Source organism: Peromyscus eremicus, chromosome 6 (genome assembly GCF_949786415.1).
Source record: "Peromyscus eremicus chromosome 6, PerEre_H2_v1, whole genome shotgun sequence".
NCBI lineage: Eukaryota > Metazoa > Chordata > Mammalia > Rodentia > Cricetidae > Peromyscus > Peromyscus eremicus.
Genome location: NC_081421.1, coordinates 24,599,118 through 24,620,660, shown reverse-complemented (window position 1 = coordinate 24,620,660; position 21,543 = coordinate 24,599,118). Strand labels below are relative to the sequence as shown.

The window sequence follows — 21,543 nt, the reverse complement described above, 5'->3', positions numbered from 1 at the left end:
CTGCTTTCTGGGTTAGCACAGGAACACCCCCGGTGGGTTTTGTCCCTGTTGCAGTCTGGGCCTCAAGTTTTAGCTAGGTTTCTTTGGATCTTTAGATTGGATTCACAACACGTTAGTAAGCCACCTTTTATAGGATGATATTATGCTGGAACTTGGTATTAGATTCTTTTGTAGTGAGCTAGCAAACTTTAATAAATTTCATTTGTGTGTGTGTGTGTGTGTGTGTGTGTATGTGTGTGTGTGTGTAGTATATGCGTTTTTGTGTGTGCACTTTTGTATGTCTCTGTGTGGGCATCAGAGGTTGACACTGGGTGCCCTAAATCATCTCTACCTTCTTTTTTGAGATGAGAGTGTTTCTTACTGAACCCGGAATTCATCACCTCAGCAAGGCTGACCAGCCAGAGAGCTCCAGAGACACACTAGTCTCTTCATTCTCTACCTCTGGGATTTGTGCAGTGAACCTGCCACACTCAGATTTTTTTTACCTGGTGCTGAGGATCCAAATTCAAGTCTTCATGTTTTTATGATAAGAACTTTACAAATTAAATCATGTTCCTAGCCTTCAACCCCCCTTGTCTTGAATCATGTGCCAAAGGATTCTTTTGATTAATAAGAAGGTATATCCAAGTTCAATAGAAAAAATACATTCAGCAAACAGTATATGGAAGATGGAGTACAAAGAGGGTGATAAAGACCCGTTTTCATGTTTTAAGGTGGATTATAACCCACAAGTAGAAAGATGATGTGTTGTGTGACCGCAAAGTACAAGCAGTTGGGGTTAACTCTGCTGTTCATAGTCATCACTTAATTGAGCTTCTAGCAACACACAGACCTGTGTTAGATGGGTGGACTTCCCTATCATAGTGTCAATGTCTTGGAATCATTTTATTTACTGCTCAAGTAAAGCTTTATATGCAAACATTTTAGAGACAATAGCCACACAAAGACTAGACACCTCATCCTTATTAATACGGATTTGTCCTTATGAGTTGTGCTTGGAGGAATTCTAGAAACTATCCATATTTTTTTCCCCACTGAATTCCTGGAACTGTTTCCAGGACAGTAGGTTTCTGTACTTTAGGAAAGAAGAAAATTCTGCGAAGAAATTGGTCACTCAAAGAGAAAGAATCAGCATGGTGAATTTGACTCTGGAAGAAAAAGAGCCTTGCCTCTCTGACAAGTGGGAGGCACTTTAGAGGGGCTTGCAGGCTGCTGTGAGAACCCTCCCCTCTGCTGAAAACCTAAATTCTGGGGATGAGGACATTAGACACTGCTTCTCTCAGTTCCCTTTAACCCAAGAGATAACAATCCGGACACCTCAAAACCCTGGGCTACCCAACAGATGCTATCTCTTTAGAGGTGGGCTTCTGGGTTGCCAGGGTCCTTTCCTCCCAATTGGACTTCATCCCCACAGCTCGGGTCACAAAACTGTGTCGTTACAGTCAGAACATCCTCGAGACTAAGAGGTCAAGCTCACTTCTGATGTCTTTGGAAGTTTTCCCATCATCATTAATGACCTCATGGCTGGAAACTTTGAATTTTGCTAAGAGCTATGAACATGGAATAGCTTTAATTAAAGAAAAAGATACTCAATAATTGTTGGCTTGACATTTATAAGACAATAATTCGGGTAAAATCATATTCCATGAGAGAAATGGAATGTCCTCTTATGCTATTACCAGAATCTGAGGGTAAAATTAATTTAACTTTAAATAAATCTTCACAAAGTTATAACAAAAATACCGGGCGGCTTCTGAGTATCTCTCCAGACATCTAAACACGGCTGCCTGACGAAGATGGTTTCGGAAATAGGCTGGGTTTAAAACAATACTCCTGAAAAAAGATCAAAGAAATACAGTGCCATTAGATCCTTAAAGGACAATTACCAGAAGTATATAGGAATGTAATCACATGTATTCAATTTTCTATATCATCTTAAAGGATGCTAATGAGTGAGATGAGGTCCTTCATGTGATTTGTCGGGGAAGACAAACAAGCCAGCATGATTGGAAAACAAATTAAGTTTGCATCACAGAAGCTACTTGGCAGTGCTGAATTTATTTTTGTAAGTCTGGTCATGATAAGGAACCCAAACCTAACTTATACTGTATATACAACACGGTGCTATTTGATTTGCTTTTGTCGGTGTGGCAGGCGACAGTCATGGGTCATTTCCGGCATGCCTTCTTGTATACGTTGTACACTGTGCATGTCCTTACAGCTCCGTTCTCTCCTGCCCCTGTTCCCCTTCTGTTTTCACGTCATGTCCTCTGGGATGGCAACTTTAGTGAAGGGAAAGGCTGTAAACTGTCCAAGTTTGGATAAAAGGAGCTGTAACTGGGGGACAGACTCATGGGGAGGTGTGGTGCCGTTGGGTAGCCGTAGATCTCTGTTGAGGAGGCTGGTCTTGGCCTTGTCTCTTCAGGTATGGGACTTCTCGCTTGGCCTCTTTTTCTCTTCAGTGCAGGCACAAGGCCCGACTCACTGGTAAGCGGACATAGTCTCTTGAGCTGCTGGCTGTGCAGTGGTGTCCTAGAGTTTCAGCATTTCAGTCCAAATTGAGACGAGCAGGTCTCTTCTGGCTTCTTCCTCCAGAGATAAACTGCAGGATTTCCCCTTCCTTGCTTCCTCCCGAGCTTTTAAGGCGACAGTAGCAAAAGCAGTTAACACCTATCATCAGGAACAGGGAGCCCTCCGTTGGTGAAGGTTCAAAAGCAGCTTCTGCTACACTTAGAGACGCGGGAATTCAGATGTTGTGGAGCCAACAGGAGATTAATAAAGAATGTTCTAAGACTGTCCAAAGGCTGAAGGCGATTACTTGGAACTTGGTCATTATTGAAGTAAACAGTTTACTTTCATTTTGAGTAGCACTCAGAGCTATAAACCATTGTCTTAAAAATGCATGGAAACATAGATACCAACTTTAGAGAATTCATGAGATTCTTTTTGGGGAATCATGAACTTGAAGTTGAAAAATTCACAGACTAAAATACTTTCATTCCCAGAAACATGGCTTCTAAAAGAGTCAAAGAGAAATAACTCCCTCTATGTAGCCCATGATGATTGTTGTTACATATGACGAGGTGACTCATTCTATTCCACTTTAAATGCAGACAGAAAACAGAGAGATTAAGGAAACCCAAATCCACTAATAGCCACAGACCTATGTTGTACACCTTACTGCCTCTTCTGCAATAGCTTCTCAATCAGAGGGGTCCCAGTTAATGAAGATGGGCTGCACTCCACAAGTAATGATTTGTGTAAATGGATATTCATTTCCCAAAGAATAGGGACATTTGTATTGTGAGACCTTAATAAAATGTAGGATACTTAAGAAGTCTCATAGCTCACTTGATGTAAGTGAAGCTACTAACACACACCAACTGCTAATGCTCTACCAGCTCAGATAATGGTGAGTCTCGAAAGCATGTTTGCTATCCTCTCTTCTGGAAGTCCTCAAATGCAAGTCCAAATAACCAGCACCACAGTTCTGCTCAGGGACTCGGTCTCTAACCGACCAGAGGTTTTTTTTTTCCTCTGAGTCCCAACTATTTCATTCCTCCATCGACACGTGTACAGCATTCATCTCCAGATGTGAAAGCACGTTCTCTAATGAGTGTGTATTGCTAGCCTATGGTGTGGTTTCCTGTTTCTGCTAAACTGTTTACCAAGAGTCTTGCTCTGATCCTGACAGACAAATGCTTTTTGACAAAAAGAAGGATGAGGTTGAAGATGAAGGGCTGTAAGAAGGAATAGTGAGGGAAAAGTCAAACAGAATGAGGGAAGAGGGCTGGGTGCCTGAAGAATGGCATTTGGCCCCCCTCATCCCCAGTTTACTCAGGGAGATCTCTTCTGTTTCCCCTCGCCAAGGCGATCCATGCATCCCTCTTAGGGTCCTCCTTGTTTCCTAGCGTCTCTGGAGCTGTGAGGGAACGGGATGGTTGAGCTGGGGGAGGGATGAAGTGGAAGAGCAATGAAAGAGATTTCTTGATAGAGGGAGACATTGGAGGCCTTACCCTTTTGGAGGAGGGGATGAGGGATGATGGGTCAGGCAGAGGGGAGACTGGGGAGGGGAGCAGGAGGAGGGATGAGAGGGGGAATCTGTGGTTGGTATATAAAATATAAAAATATTATAAATAAAAAAATTTAGAAAAAAGAATGATTTTTGGTGTGAGTAAGCCGAGAGATCATGTAGAGGAGACAGCATGGAAACTATTCTGATTTTTAGAAATCACTTCTAATTATGAGCCTTCTGTGTTTCTGAGGAAATATTGGATGTCTATTGTTAGACTGGACTATGCTATTTTAACTACAACCTCACCCTCTCTGAACCATGTGATTCCCACTTGAAAGAGTCCCTTCTAAAGAGGATCCAGACCCAGTCTCCCTCATGAAGGTGAAGCCACAAGGGGACATTTAGAAAGGTTGGAAGAGAGGTTACATCTGGCCACCCATCATTTTTGACTCTCTCATAGTAATTACAGCTGTCACTATGTGTTCCTGTTAGATATTTGGCAGGCAAATGTTAGTGATGGTTGTAAGGCCTTGGTTCCCACACTTTTATTAATTTATTGATGCTTCTCCAAATGACATGTCCTTTTAAAGATCTATTTTATGTTGTGTGCAACTTGTTGAGGGAATGATGATTTGTCCTCTAAAACGTCTAATCATTTATCATTTGACTCTATTTGGAGAGGCAGAAGGCTGACTATGATCAAAATGGACAATCTCCCCAGGGCTACAGTGAGGAAAGTGTAATTGTAATCAGAAAGCAGCCTCTGCACTGATTAGTCTGCTTCTCAGCACAGAGGAACTGACTGTGATTTAGGTATGCTGATAGGGCTGCTAAGAAGTCCGTTCTTCCTGTCAGAGGGAATTACAGGAAGTCTGAGTTTCTGAGGGAAGAATGGAGTTGGTGAGAGCAGCAGGTTCTTGGTGCTCGCTTTGTGACAGGCTCATGTTTAGCGCAGAGGATCATGTAAAATAACAGATTATGTGAGGTAGAAGCTTTTTTTTTTTTTTTTTTTTTTTTAAAGTAGTTTGTAACCTCGATATCCTGGTGCTTTTTCTGATTTCTGTTTGTGGATGCCTTAACATTTATCTCTGTCTTAAAATCCACGTCATTTAATGCACATACACCTTGATTGTAAAGTTCTCTGTAAACAGTGAAGTCAGAGTGTAGGCCTGTCTCAGCCTTGTCCCTGGCTTCCTGGTTCAGTTGGCAAAGGGTTTATCCTGCTTCACTGTTGTACACTGAGTTCACAGCACGTGCGCGTCTGGGGTGGGTGTGATGTTTCCATCCTTGATGAGGTCTGTCGTTTACTGTGATGGAAACTGAATCCTGAGGCTGAAAAAAATCCTCTTCAGTTTCTGGAAGGGAAAGTGCTCGATAGTGTCTGCTTTGTGAAGAAATGTGTTGGTTAATATGACAAACTTATTTTTTTCTGATGAAGTTTACAGTTTTTTATCTCCTTAAGTTGAAGAACATGACTTGAACCCGGGATGGAGGGGAGACTGGAACAGTGCAAGCTGAGGGCTGTGCTGGGCTTTGTTGAGAGACCCTTTTTCAGAACAAACACATAAGCAAATACAAGGGAAAAACAAGCAAAACCCTGAACAAAATAAATAAAACCCAAACATTATTTGATGATTTTCATTACTGTGAAACTAGATTTTGGTATAGTGTCTTCTTATCCGAAAGTGTGATATTTTATTATAATTTATTTACTATAATTATAAATAATTTACTATAATTTTATCATTTCTCCTTTCCTTTTACTCCATCCAAAGTCTCCCATATACCTTGGCCTGTTTTCATCAATTGTGGTTACATGCACATATGTAAATATATATGCATATACATACATATTGCTAAATATAACTGGCTCGGTCTGTGTAATGTTACCTGTACATATGTTTTCAGGGCTGACCATTTGGTACTGGGGAACCAGCTGGGGTGCCCTTCCCTGGAGAGGACTGTTTCTCCAGCTCCTAACATTCCTTCATTGCCTGTAGTTCTCGGTGTGGGGTTGAGGTCTCGGTCTTCTCTGCTGTCCACTTTGGTATGCCTACTGGTGTCAGCTCATAAGTCACATGGGTAAGACTTCACGGGTGTAGCTCCTGACACAGTCCTACAGCAAATTCCCTGATCCTCTGGCTCTTAAAGTCTTCCCAGCCCCTCTTCTGCAGTGATCCCTGAGCCTTAGGTATATGAGCTGTGTGTAGATGTAGTTGTATTGTAGATGTCGCCATCGGGCTGGGCCCTCTCACCTTTTAAAAATAATTTCACTAATTCCTTGTTAGTTCTCATGTTTTAAAGTTGTACACAAAACATATGTACACACACATGCTTATCTGAGCAGGTATGCACAGCTGTACCTCACAGCTCAGAGAATGATCTATGGCAGCACCGCAAAGGTCATTAGAACCACAGCCTTGATTCCTTCCTCTCAGGTGTAGAACCTTCGGAACCTGTGCTTACTAAGTCCTACAGGTAAGTGCTGCAGCAGATCTGAGCGCACATCCAAATTTAAGGCACTTCTTCTCACTGCTCACACCTGAACTTACTTTGTAGTCTTCTTACTTGATATCAATAATAACAATTCAGTTCTATATTATCTGCAAGAATAAGTTACTGATTTCCAAAACAATACATATCTAGTTTCCTTGTCCTTTTGTGTAGACTAAATTCTTTTCACAAGGGAACTAACTGAAGGAGATGGTCTAGGGTCGCTTCAGCGTTTCACTGACATTTGTCATTGCATGTAAGTTTGAGAAGAGTAAGAGCACTCTGTTCCTTGACCTTTTGTAGTAAAGAATTAATGGTGATTCATAAAAGTCATAAAAACAAACAAGATATTGAAGCTAAAGATTAAAGAAGTTATACTTTTTTAAAATAAAATGTTATATTAAAGTTGAGCTGTCATAGATTTAAGTTTTATTATTCTCCTTAAACTCATTTTAGTCATAGTTATTAATTTTGCTGTCTGAGTGTTCAATTTGCTCAATTTTCCTTTTTAAAAATCACCTCTTATTATCCACGGGCCATTGGTTCCAGGACCCCTGTGGATTCCAAAGCCTGTGGTGCTCCAATGCCTCGTGTAAGATGCTGTGGCATCGGCATGCAATGTATGCACGTCTCTGTCACTTTAAATCATGTCTAGATTACCTGTCATGCACACTGAAATGTCATTGCTATGTAAACAGCTGTTGCAGTGCATCGTGTAGGGAACAGTGGCAAAGCAAAACATCAGCATGTTCATTACAGATGTGTTCACTGCCTCTGGATGGTTTTCTATTTGTAATTGGTTAAATTAACAGAAATGGATCAAGGGGAAAAGAGAGCTAACTGTATTGACCAATCAAGTTTTGTCATCTCTGCAACTTATTTTCTTTTATTCTTACTTATTTCTTTTATTCTTTCTTATTCATATTATATATGAATGTGTGTTTTCTCCCTAGCTTTCAGTTATCTATCCCCGATTAGCTTTGATTCACAAGAACAGTGAGTATATTTTATTCTGCTTGCCTATGTCTTTTCTCTCTAGATTATACTTTAAGTAGTTTTACTCAGCTTTCTGGAGAACTTTATAAAAATGGAACCATATAGTAGATACATTTTGTTTTTTCAAGGCTGGGGTGTGAAGCCAGGGCCTGGTCCGTGCTTAGCACTCCACCATTGAGCTCGGTTACAGTAGAGAGTCTTGCTATGTACCGCAGCCTTGTTGTGACGCTTTTGTATCCACAGGTGCACGGGTAAGTTTGCTCTCCTTTTTTGATCTGTTAAATTATCAGTGCATCCCACAGTCACATTACTTATTTAACAATCGATGGGTTTCTGTTGGTTTTCATTATGAATAAAATGGCTTTAAGTTTCATTTCTCTTAGGAAAACACCTGAAATGAGAATGGTGGGTCCTGTGGTGAGCATATGCTTATCTTCTCTTGCCAAGGGTGACTACAGTCCTCCGCGTTCCCACAGTGGTACCAGATACTACCAACCTTGAGCTTGCGATCCTCCTGCCCTCTGAGTGACAAAGCTAGAGATGAAAGCCTCCAGGCTTACACCATCAACAAATCTGGCGTCACAAATACATCCCTCTATTGTTTGACATGAGTTTGTTTTCACCAACTCATTTTTGTTTTTGAAAAATGGTCTCACTCTGTTTGTACTCCTGCCTGTCTTGGAACTCATTGTGTAGAAGAGGCTGGCCTTCTACTCACAGAGATCTACCTGCCTCTGCCTCTTGAGTGCTGGGTTTAAGGGGTGCTCACCATGCCTGGCTTACTTTTTATTATCATTTTGTTTTAATTATATATTATTAATATACATATATATATATATATATATATATATATATGTAAAATTTCAGTGCTAGGAATTAAAACTAGGGCCCTGTACCTAGGTAGGCACTCTACCCCACAGCCACAATCTTAAGCCCAAGTTTGTGTATGGTATAAGGCAAAGGTTTTTGACATTTATCTGCACTTTTGGATTTGCAGGTTTTTTCTCTCTAAACTTCATTTTCCCCTCATTATTGCTTAGAACTTTGAAATACTTTACTTTTTCTAAAAAATGGTATATTAATTGCTAAAATTGTCCACTGAGATTTTTAAATCTTCACACAGAATTAGGGAGTTTTGATATTCTAACAATATGCATCATGTGATCAGTAAATAGATTTCTCCACAATTTAGGCTTCATTTCTCTTGTTGATGTCTTAGAATTTCTAGCATGAGAAATCTTCCACGAACGTGTTAGATCTGCCCCCAGAGTACTTGATGTTTTCTGTTTCCATAAGGGAAAGTGATCTCTAAGTTTGATTTCTTCTGCTCGTTGCTGACGTAGGGAAATGTAACTGACAACATTGGACATTGATCTTGTTCTCTGCTGTGCACTTCTGAGAAGTACCTCTAAAAGCTTTTCCAAAGAGACTTTAGGATTCTCTACATGGATTGTGATAACTTTTGTAAATAAAGCACTTCTTTATTTCCAATCTATGACTTTTATTTCTCTTATTTTCCTTATTGCACTTTTTAGAATAGTGTTATTTTGTTATTGTTATATTTTGCTTTTATTGTATAAAATACTCAGGTTTTTTTAGACATGCTCTTTCTGGCTTTCCCCCTTAATTTTGGAAAATTCCTGCCAAATGTTCCTGCCCCACCGTCACTGATATTTTTCCCTCTTTGTGGAACATTTCTTCACCATCTGAGTGTGTTGAACATGTGGCTTGCTCCATGCTGGAGAGCATTTCATGTTCCCTGTTGATGGTCATGTGAACCTTTGATATCTTTCCTGAGTGAAGAGAGGGCAGCCTACCCCTTTCTCCAGAGTGGGGCTTGCTTATCCACCAGAAGCCAAGGCTTTTTCCTTGCTCTGTGAATGAGGACCTTTGCTACCATGTCTCAGAGGGCTTATTGATTTACGCTCCTGAGACAAACCTGATTTACTGTCCCAATAAGGTGCTGACATCTTTAAAAATAAATAATTGGAGGCGCTAGAGAATGTCAGGAATATGAACTGTTTTCATCCAAGCAGAGCACAGTATCCGGTGGGAAATATGGTGACATTAATGCTGGTGAATTACATCATTTAGTAGATGATAACCAGTCAAAGTGTGAGCCAGATCATCACAAAGGAAGGCATCTCAAGCTCATAGCCTGCTTCAGCCATTTCTGTAGCCATTTCCTTTCATGACTAATATTAAAAAATTGAATGGGTGACTGTAGAATATTCGTATGACATAAATATTATACAAGCATGAACCAATACCACTGCTGATAGAAGCAAACCCCCAAGTGATCGGGGATAGTTCAATGACAAGATTATGTTATGGTTTTAACAAATTGCGCCTATGAATTGAGTCATAGCTTGAGTTTGCTCAAGAAGAAAAAGTTTGGATATGTTAACTGACTGCACTTTAAATGTGATACAACAATATATACACAAACTTATATGTAAAACCTTATGCTAAATCAATAGAAGGTATTATTTCCATATGGCAAGTACTATTTTCACTTGGCCATGTAAGTCTTTTGAATCATCCAGCTCTGAGCATGTGAACAGATCATCACCATATTGGGACATGTCTGGAATGCCTAATTGGTCTGGAAAACAAGATCTGGAAAGAAAAACGTCAATATGTTTAGATAATGAAATAGTATTGTTCTGAGACTCAGTAAATCCAAGATGTTTGATGTGGGAAGCAGGATTATTATTCTATATAATACCAGCAAAAGCAAAGCAAAAATCAGTGTTAGGGAATTGCAAACAGGCCAGTTCATCTGAAGAATGGACTTCACAAGCACCTATGAAACAGGCTTTGAAAGATTTTCTTTTAGTGAAACGTCTAGGTGATATTTAGAACACCATCTGTCAGGACACTAACAAGAAATTCCTCACTAAGTGGTAGAATAGGCAAAATTATTTTCAAATATAGTCACAAAATTCCTTGTAATACTTTCTTCAACACTGCAGAGGGTCTCAGAGTTTTCTCTTCTTGTAAGTTGCAAGTTTTCCTGATGTAGTTCTATGGATGCTAGCAGGAGACCCGAGCCTCCCGAGTCAAAGGCAGAGGACAGGCAAGTATTCATTGCCTAACAGTGAGCAAGAGTATTGCTTTGTACTTCATGGAGCTACTGGGCCATTGTCCTAGATGGCAATGCCAGATGATTTCTTCACATATAGTAGGTAGCACAGCAGGACTGAAGTGCTAAGATCCGGGAGAGAAGTCTTCTGTTACCTTAAATATGGAAAAATATCGATGCTTTTTTTTTTTTTTGAAATGATCTTTCCAGACATCAACCCTCTTGACTTAGTTTCACTGGTGATGAGATGCCATCATGCCCCACCATGTCCAGCGGCCACCGCCTGCCTGCTGTATATGGAAACTCCATTTTCATGTTTTAAGGCTGCAAGCTGACTTGCCTTTCCTCCAAGGTATTTGCCATGTAGCTTCCTTTGAAAAGAAAGGAGCAAGGGCCAATCATGCACTGTTGTAAAATGAAAAGTGTGATGTGTGTTCAATTGTTGCCTTATATAGACATCTGTTCAGACGTGTCCACACGTTTATATTCAAAGAATAATAAGAAGGGTCCATTGCAAGGCAGGGTTTAAGGTATCATAGAGAGTAATGAGATGCCCAAGATTGAGGAGAGGGTGGGCATAGAAATATTCTCTCCTAGAACATGGTTCAGGTTAACTCAAAGTAAAAATAACTCAAGGAAACAAACAAAACAACCCATACATCAATTGTATGGTATAAGTATCGAAATTTTTGTGCATGAAAAGGCCAAGAAGGCAGCAGTGGAAGAGTGGGAGGAAATGCTTACAAAGCAAAATTCTAATGTGGTATCTTATCTGACTTGATATGTTCACATGCAGTAGACTGCACCACGGGTGACAAGTTCTGGAGGTGGTGGCACAGCATGTAAACACACCAAGCAGGACTCAACACTGGCTGCTGATAGCAAAGATGCTTTACATTACCAGTCCTTAGGAAACAAGATCACAATGAGGTAATCCAACATATAGAATAGCTGCCATTAGGACAGACAGGCAGGCAGACAGACAGACAACAAGTGTTGGCAAGGATGTGGGGAGACTGGAATCTGTGTGTGCTGTTTGTGAAAATGTCAAATGATGCAGCCACCATAGGTAACAGCAGCTCTTAAACCAAAACTAGGATTACTAGAGGGTCCAACTATTTGTATTTGTGGATGTATGCCTGTGATAATTGGTTTTAATTCTTACCTCGACACAACCAGGATTAACCTGAGAAAAGAGCCTCAGTGAGAGATTGCGTATAACTCCTTGGCCTGTGGACTTGTTTGTCATGGGGTTTCTTGCTTGTTAATTGACATAGGAAGACCTAGCTCCTGCGAGCAGCATCCCTGTGTGGGCAGGGAGCCCTGACTTTGGAAGAGAGGAGAAGGCGAGCAAGCAAGGGTGCATTTATTGCCTCTTTTCTCTTGTGAATTGTGGATGTGCTGCAACCAGCTGCGTGACTTCCTGTTTTGACTTCCCCAAATGGTGGGCTGGGACCCGGAATTCTAAGTCAAATAGACACGTTCCTTAAAAGTTGCCTTTTGTCTTACATCTTATCACAGCCACAGAAATAAATCTAGAGTAATATCCAAATAATTAAAAAAAGTGTCTTGAAGAACTACATCACATGTTTATTCTCAATTATCAAGGGGTTCAAACATTCAAGCATCCACTGCTAGATGAGAGGATAGAGATGCGGCACACACACAAACACACACGTACACACATAGAAACACAAACACACACATACACAGACAAACCCACACGTGTGCACACACACAAACAAAAACCACACATATGGACACATATACATCTACACACATGTCAAAATATGCACACATGTACATATATACACAAATATACACACATACTCACATATAAACACACACAAACATATGAACACATATATACATACAGGAACATATGCATACAAATATACAGACAACACATACACCCATAATACTACATGCACAGATACACACACACACACACACACACACACACACACACACACACGTTATTCAGCTTAAAAAATCAAAAGGAAGCACATGCTGTGATGAGGTGGAAACCTGAGAAATAAGCAGAGCCCAATACTGTGTGATCTCTTTGTTGTCTTGGTCTTTGTGCTGCTCGAACAATTCTGCACACCGTGTAGTTTCTAAACAGCAGAAGTGTGTTTGCCTCTCGTTTTTGGAGGCTGTAAAGTACATGATCAGGTGGCTGTATGTAGTGAGGGCGCATTTGTTTGCTCTAACACAGCAGCCAAACCCATCCTTCCGTCAAGAAACCATGTCAGTGAGAATTACTCATTATAAAAAATGGTGTGTGTGTGTTTGTGCCTGTGTATGTGTGTGTGTATGTATGTATGTGTGTGCCTGTGTGTGTGTGTGTGTGTGTGTGTGTATGTGTGCGTATGTGTGTGTTTGTGCCTGTGTGTATTCCTGTGTGTGTTCCTGTGTGTGTGTGTATGTGTGCCTGTGTGTGTATGTGTGTGTATGGATGTGTGTGTGTGCCTGTGTGTGTATATATGTGTGTGTATGTGTGTGTGTTTGTGCCTGTGTGTGTATATGTGTATGTGTGTGTTTGTGTGTGTATATGTGTGTGTTTGAGCCTCTGTGTGTGTATGTGTATGTGTGTGTGAGTATGTATGTGTATGTGCATGTGTGTGTGTATGTATTTGTGTGGGTGCCTGTGTGTGTATGTGTGTGTATGTGTGCCTGTGTGTGTGTATGTGTGTGTGTCTTTGTGCCTGTGTGTGTGTGTGTGTGTGCCTGTGTGTATGTGTGTGTGTATGGATGTATGTTTGTGCCTGTGTGTGTATGTGTGTGTATGTGTGCCTGTGTGTGTGTGTTTGTGCCTGTGTGTGTGCCTGTGTGTGTATGTGTGTGTATATGTGTGTTTGTGTGTGTGTTTGTGTGTGTTTGTGCCTCTGTGTGTGTATGTGTGTATGTATGTGTGTGTGTATGTATGTGTGCGTGCGTGTATGGTGAGAATAAGTGTGTGCACCACATAAGTGCAGACTGCAGATGCCTCCACACATCAGAAAAGGGAACTGGAGGTACAAATGGCATGAACTGCCTGACTTGGGTGCTGGAAACTAAATTCCCTGTGAAAGCAGACGTGCTCTTAACTGCTGAACCATCTCTTCAGACCCACAACTACTCTATGACAAGGACATTAGTCTGTTTATAGAAGCAGTCTGTGCGATAAAATAATGTAAAGGTCCCGCACCACAACAGCATGGCGTTGAAGATTGGGTTCTGTACCATAGCACTAGGGTGAGTCAAATCACGGCATGTGAGGAAACTACGTGGTCCAATGTGCAGGCACCGAAAGCACAGTGTGTTTCCTGAGTGTGAGACAGGGGGGGAGTGAAAGGCTGCTGCTTCAGGTGAACAGGCCTTTGGTGTTTCAGAAAGAAAAGGGTTCAGAGGTGTTTCGCACAGCCATATGAATGTGCTTAACAGTCCCGAACTGTACATTTACAACTGGGGAAGTCTGTAAGTTTTATGTTATATGCATTTTGCTGTAGCTAAAACATAAAGCAAACATACAATAATTGAAGTATGGAAGCAAGATTGGAACAGAGACCTGGAGACAAAGCTGAACGAGGTTAGGCCAGTATTCACATCGTGGCTTTCTGAATCTTTGCAGGAGACGGGTGATATGTTTTCTTCTTGTTTTACCAGCAGCCAGTGGAAAAAAACCAAATCTTCTTAAACAGGCTGTTTGCTCAGTCCCTATTGTTCTTGTAGTATAATCAGAGAAGTCAGTTTATTCAAAGATGCCCAATAATGCAACAATCTGTTTTCTCTGAAATAGAGTTATAAATAAGTCAGCAAGTGCCCCATACAGTCGATTCCTTGAGACTCATTCAGCATGGCCGCTGGTGTCAGTGAAACTGGTGGTGTGGCATGAAAGCTGTGTAAAGGCAACCACCAAACGCTGAGACGGAGAAATCGCAAAACAGAGAAATAGGTTTCCTTTGGTCACTTGTTTTCATATTATAAAAGACTGACAATTAGAACTAGAAGCAAAACTCAAACTTAAAGCCTTCCACTTGCTGATAAGAACTAGGGAGTCTAGGCCTAGTTTAAATATCTCCCATCGGTGGTCCAGACAGAAAAAAATGGCAGAACCCAGTTTAATTTACACTGCTGGAATGGAACTATTTCATAAAGTATCAGAGCATAAAATTAGAAATGAAGGCGTCGGTTTTTGAAATAAGGAAGCTGCAGTAGATCACTGTCAAAGAAAGCGTGGCTCTTCCCGAGTGGGAGCAGAGTGTGTGTTTGCAGCAGCGTGAGAGTAAATCCTAACTGACTCCCCAGGAAGCCACCACCAGGACTCACACGTGGCTGCTTCTACGGGTCTTTGTGAAAGCACATCTTGGGGAAAAAAATCAGTTTTGGAGAATTCAAATAACTTGGACATCATTTCTCACATTTTTGCACATAAAATTATAATTAACTACACAGCTAATTACATGTAGAAGAATTAAATTATGCTATTATCTCAAATGAGCAATGCTTTATTTCTTGACATTATCAAGAATCCATGAGACAAATACTTACATTGCTATAATGTCACAACACCGAGGAATGCACAGTCCTATGGAATGTTGCATGTCCTGGTCTACATTTCAGATACAGTCTCACGAGGTGGTCCAGGCTGTCCTCCAACCTGGGCCTGCTTAGTGAGGGGATAGAGCAGGGATTAGCATACTACAAAGAACAACCAGGCTCTCTGTGTAAGTGCATTTACTTATACTTTTGACTCTGAGATTGGCCTGCTTAGAATAGAATGATGACTAAGGATGCAAGAGAAGATTTAATTGCTCATCAAGTCCAAGAAATAGGAACCTGGGGGAGGTCTCCTAGCTTTAGGTCTTTTGTACCTCTTCATCTTAATGAGTTTTCTTAGTGAACATGCATTGCACCACCATAAAATAAACATGCTTCTCTACTGGAACTTCAGAAATATGCTAGGCTATGGCTTCTTGACAGCAGAGAACTTTCTTCTCTACATTTCTCTGACTACTCTACTTATTCATTATTTTTTATCCACTGAAAGCTCCTCCATTATAGGGAGAGATGCCCTTGCCATTCATTTTTGTACATGGGCACTTTGTGAATGGTTCATAAACAATGGACACTTGAATATTCATGCAATAAAAATGCTAATAAGGTGGCTAAATAATGCACTTCTGCAGGAGTTGCCAGAGACCCTAATCTAATCTGAGCTTCCCCAATGAGATCTATATGTGTTATTTCCAAGTTGTTAGGGCAAGAGACTAGGCCCCAGTAGTCCTGATGGTTGGGCTTAAGCCACCCACCCACTCACAAAAGAACAATCAAACATGTAAGTAATAATGAAAACTGACAAGGATTTATTCAGTGTGGTCATACTGGAAAGGGAACAGAGAGGGTCCGTAACATCCCTCCCCGTCAAGTCCTTCCTTCTTCATGGTTCTGGCGTGAGTTTCAGGTTTAAACAGAGGACAGCAAGTATGTATAATCAAGCACCCCTGGCCACGGTGTGTCCTGCCTATCATCTCTGCTACATTCTTCCTTGCAAGGTGGTCTGACAAAACTGTCAAATCTGCATGAAATCATCTTTGGCACAAAGGCTCTAGCCTTTTCCTTTCCTAGCATGGGACTCTGGAGAAGTTTCAATTTCTCAGGTCCATGTTCTAACAGTTTGCTAGCCCAAGGGAAGGCCACGAGTGAATCTTTAGAATGCCTTCATTCTTGCCAGAATGATTACACAATTGTAATCTAATTATATAAAGGGCCACTTTTTAAAAGCTATACTCCAGTTGAATGTCAAGTTCACACACTCTCACGCTGCCCTATCTTTAAGCAGATGTGACCAGGGATGACAGTCAGCTAGTGTTATTAATAGTATACAAAAGTAGAGACAAAGTAGGGCCTTTGAAAACATTCCCCTCAAAAATTATTTTTCACAATTTGGAAAATGGGAAAAGAAGCCTACAATCTTGTAGGCTATAATTGTTTCTTCTCATTTTTTCCTCCATCTGTCAAATGTCTAGAGAGAATAAACAGGAAATGGATTCCCATTTATTTTTCATCTACATTGTAATCCAAAGACTGTCCAGTAAAGGCCTTTTGTAAATCACCTAGCCAGTTCTGCCAACAGAATAGTCTTTAAGTAAAACAGTATATCTTTTGACATTTTCATTTTTTTGTTCTTGACATTTTCCCTTAAAAATAATGCACTGTTAGCCCTATTATCTTTACTTCAGGGTCTGTGATATAAATATCAACTATCAACTCTTGTAGAAAAGCAATCAAGATTCAGAAACCTAAGACGTCTGTGCAAGGCCCTGTACATCTGTCGGTGTAATGGTGAGGGGGAGGGGGGTGGGGTTGTGGTGGCGGTGGGTCAAGAACAGAGTGCCTAGTTGTTCATGCTTTTTCTATTCTCTGTGTTACTTGGGTGGGAAGTAGTTTAGAATGATGGCTTTGAAAAGTACAATTAATAAATTCCCCTCTGTTCTAACCTACAAGAAATGACTTATGATTCATTCAGCAACAATTATTGGGTGTAAACCATGTTCCAGACACTGCATAGGTTCTGAGGAAAAGAGCCAGAGGGTAAATACATATACTTCAAGTGGCATTTTGAGGGGCCTCATTGTATGGGAACACTAAACGTCTGCTTGCATTCTATTGCTTTTCACACTGTCTTCAAATAGCAAATTATGCAAGGCTCTTTTAAATGAACTGGAATAAATGATATTGGATTCCACTACATAATTTTACTGGATCATAACATGGGATATTTATTTCTCTTAGAATATTATAATTAGAGGGATTTTTATTTTAGAGTGTGAGAATTAGAAAGATTTTTTGATCGAGAAAATGAAATCATTTTTATATTATCAAATACTAAAGTTGCTCATAATAACATCCTGAGTTTTTAAGTTTGTGGACAAACTACATTCATATACCAATATTTTATCCACTGTCAAGCCTTTTGTACATTTCTACAAAGGAAATGTTGGATATTTTATGAAATATTAGGACTTCTGATGATTATCTGTGGGTCTTCTCATTACTTACAAGAATTAATTAATTTGTACCATAATGACACTATATTTGTTTATATAATATAAAGCCCAGGTAGACTTCTAGGTGATATGCTATATCCTGCAAATTGAAAGTGAAAATAGAATTGGACACAGACTTTGGGGACAGAGATTGAACTCAGGGTCTTTGTATGCTAAACTAGTACTCTACTCCCAAATTACATTCCCAAACCCTGGCTATGAATTTTCCTATGTTTAATGCTTTCAATGTTTAGTTATAAGTCAAATTACTATTACTCAGAGATATTCCAACTTTAGAAGTCCACTAACACTGACAACATAAATAAGAATATTAATAGTTTTCTTTTTGAAATGCATACTCCATTCTTTTGTCAATAAGAATCTATTAATATTCTTATTTATAACGTCAATGTTAGTATTGACAGATGATCACATTTCCTGTTTTGACATCCTGTCCTTTTGGGTCCCATGTGTTGAGTCTCAACCTGTTATGACTTGCACCAAATAAAGTGCCATAACACATTACTTTGTAAGTAATATATTTGTCGATTGGATGTCTTTAGAACTGCTACCATTCTGTGAATAAAATGAAAATGACGTATGCTGTGCAACTTTATTTGAAAATCCTATCAGCTAATAAGCAGCAATCCCTCAAATGAAGGTGTTCCTAGACTTGTAAATTCTGCCCCACAGCATCATCAGTTAGCAAACTGTACCCGAAAGGTTTAAATTGGGGGATGCGTACAAAGTCAGAGAGGATGACAGAAGGTCTGGAAAATGACTTTACACTCAGACAGGAGGCTGATGCAGAAACAACTCAGAAGGACATATGTATGGACTGAGATTCACTTATTAAAATACAACATTTCTATCAAGTATGAAAATTTCATACAAAGTATTTTGATCATATCCATCTCTTGCATTAGTTACTTTTCCTCTGCTGTGATAAAAACACCATGACTAAGGTAATTTAGAGAAGGACACATTTATTTGGGCTTTCAGCTCCAGAGGTGTGAATGGCAAGCATGGAATTGGGAAGCAAGGTGGCTAGGAACAGCTGAGAACACACATCTGGAACCACAGATAGGAAGCCAAGAGGGCAAGCTGGGAATGGCATGTGGCTTCAGCCTGCAGTGGCACATTCCCACCAACAAGGCCACACTCCTAACCCTACCTAGACAGTGTCACCTACTGAGATCAAGTACTCCAATGTCCAAGACTGCGGGGGACATTTCACTGAAACCACCACGTCCATGCTCTTTCTATTAATTCCTGTGTGATCATCCCTATCTCTCTGCTCCTCGTCTTTTAAAGAACCCATAGAGTCCAATCTATATTGCTCATATAGTCTATCTACTGGAGTGTGGTGGACTTACTAGAAGTTATGCTTTTAAAGAAAACTGATTCTCCTTCCCCAAGAAGCCACTAACTGTCACTAGTCCCTCTGTTAGGAGTGGAGCTCATGAGCCCCTCCTCATCCCATGCTAGAATGTAAACTGGCTTAATCTTGTACAGATCTTGTGTGGACAACCACAGCTGCTCTGAGTTCATGAATATAGCAGTCCTGTGTCCAGAAGACACTGTTCTACCCCCTCTAGTCTTCCCTAACCTCTAGATCTTAGAGTCTTCCTCCCCTGTCTTCCACAATGCGCTCTCAGCTTTGGGGTCACATGATACAGGTTTTCCACTTGCAGCTGTCACTCCAAAGGCCCTTACTCTCTGCACTTTGACCAGTCGTGGGTTTCTGCTAAACCCGCCGCCATCCACTGCACAGAGAAACTTCTTAGATGATGTCTAAGAGCCTCACTAATCTACAGGTATACAGATACACATTAAGAGGACGGTTTGATATTATGTTCAGTTAACAGAAATAGTAGTAGTAGGTTCATGCTGGGTCTTGTGAATTCCTCAACCATGATTTCTTGGCCAGATTTACAGTACCAGGCACATGTTTTCTCCTTTTGTGTGGGCCTTAAATCCAATCAGAGTGTTTAGCTACCTCAATAACATTCCTGCCAAAATTACAACCATGGTTTTGCCTTGTCATACCTTACCATATCTTGCCATACATATTGTAGTTCATAGGGGTCACAGCTGGTTAAGACTTTTGAAGACTTTTTTCTCTCAGTAACCTTCACAGCATTTTTCAGTACTATGAAAACTAGGTGTCAGGGAGGAAATTCCCCTGTCAGTACTAACTTGAATTCTCCATGCCTTGAGATCAAAGTGAGATTTGCTTTCAAATGGTCACATTTAAGGAAGGAAATCAGAAAACCCAGATAAGGCGAGTAGTCAAAAAATGGCTGGGTGGGAGTTGGAAAATTTTGTTAAAAATCTACCATGGAAATTTGCTTGATGAAAACAACAGATTAATCATCAGAGAAAGTAGGAGTCGATTAAGGGGTTGCTCATTAGTGACAGAATTTTTAATTTCATGAAAAAATTACTAATGCTTCAAGGATTACTAAGCAAGCACATGGTGGAAACACTTTCACAGAATATAATCATTACGACTGTTCTGAAGAAAGATGAGAGCACACAAGCTGTGATGCTATCAAGGATGCCATGAATTAATAGAGCAGTTCTCAAAGTGTGGTCTGCAGATGGCCAAGCGATCCTAGATGCGTCTCCATTTCACATGTTTGACGTTTGTATTTATATTGCAGACACTATGGGGGCTTTTTAAACTCTGGAAATCATAGCCGTGATAACTACTCTACAGCTGTGGAGGGTCTGTTTCAGCACTAACCACTCCGCCCCCAGAAAACGACTTCTTTCTAATGATAAATCTTCATCATCAAGGGAACGTCTTTTTATTATTCATTGTGGTAGGTGGAGTAGCATCGGGGGCTTCTACATAATAAAATGTGATGGATGTCTTGAGGAAAAGTGCTTGTGCCCTTGTTTACATGTGGCGGTCGACACAGCCAGGCTCTCCATGGAACACTGTGTTTTACTTGGAGGGATGACATACAGACCATTATTATCAGACTTGGAATTTGGCAGACATTTTAACTCAAGTGAAAAGAAGTGTGCTGTCACTTAAGAGAAAACAACTGACAGCACCTGCTGCCGAGGATAAAAGTTTGAGCTTTCAAGCAAATTTAGAATTTTGGAAAACTTGCATCTGTCACTGTGTTTGACAGTCTCCCAATGCATGGAGGCTTTTCTGATGTGATTTGTGATATTAACAAATGTTATTCTTTTTTTTTTAAATGTTGCTATTGCATAATGAAGCTTGTCAACATTTGGAAGTTTGCATAATATTTCCAAATGACCAGTGGATAACATCACTAAACATACACAAGTGGGTGAATAACCCATTCGTAATGTAAGGTAAAACAATGGCTTAGAACAGTGTGAGGGTGGAACACAGTCAACTGATATGAGTTAAGAGCCCACATTGTTGTTAATCTTTAAGAAACCCATTGTTAAGGCTCGGTGTTGTATCAAAGAACAATATTCAAAATTATCTGCAAAGGCTATGCAAATTATTGTCCTTATCTAACTACATGTACTTCGTGTGAGACTGAATTTTGTTCATATTGCTTGACCATATTGTAACAGATTGGATGTAGAATCAGATATGAGAACCCAGTTTTCTTTTATTATGCCAGACACTATATAGATTTGCAAAAAAATGTGTGCTATTTCCCTTATGCATACTTTAAAAAAGTCTTTTTTATAAAATATGCATTTATAGTAACATTCATTGGGCTTATTGTCATTCTAAATGGATAAGAATATCTTTAATTTCTAGATTTTAATTTCTATGTAGAACATATTTATAGAGATGACCTAAGAAAACCATTTGGGATCTTCAGAACCATTTCAAATAGAGTGTGGCTGCAGGTTTGGAGGACTGCTGTAGAAGTTCATAGTCAATCAGGATGGGGGCTGGAGAACCAACTCAGTGGTTAAGA

The 21,543-nt window shown here is 40.1% G+C and overlaps 1 protein-coding gene across 1 annotated transcript in view; it reads right to left on the bottom strand.

Annotated features, from left to right (window-relative positions):
• Positions 1-21,543, bottom strand: part of Spata16 (spermatogenesis associated 16) — a 216,507-nt gene that overhangs the window by 158,820 nt on the left and 36,144 nt on the right. Inside the window, exon 3 of the mRNA XM_059265083.1 lies at positions 1,744-1,833. Within this exon, the coding sequence (XP_059121066.1) occupies positions 1,744-1,833 (90 nt within the window). The remainder of the gene's footprint in view (positions 1-1,743; positions 1,834-21,543) is intronic.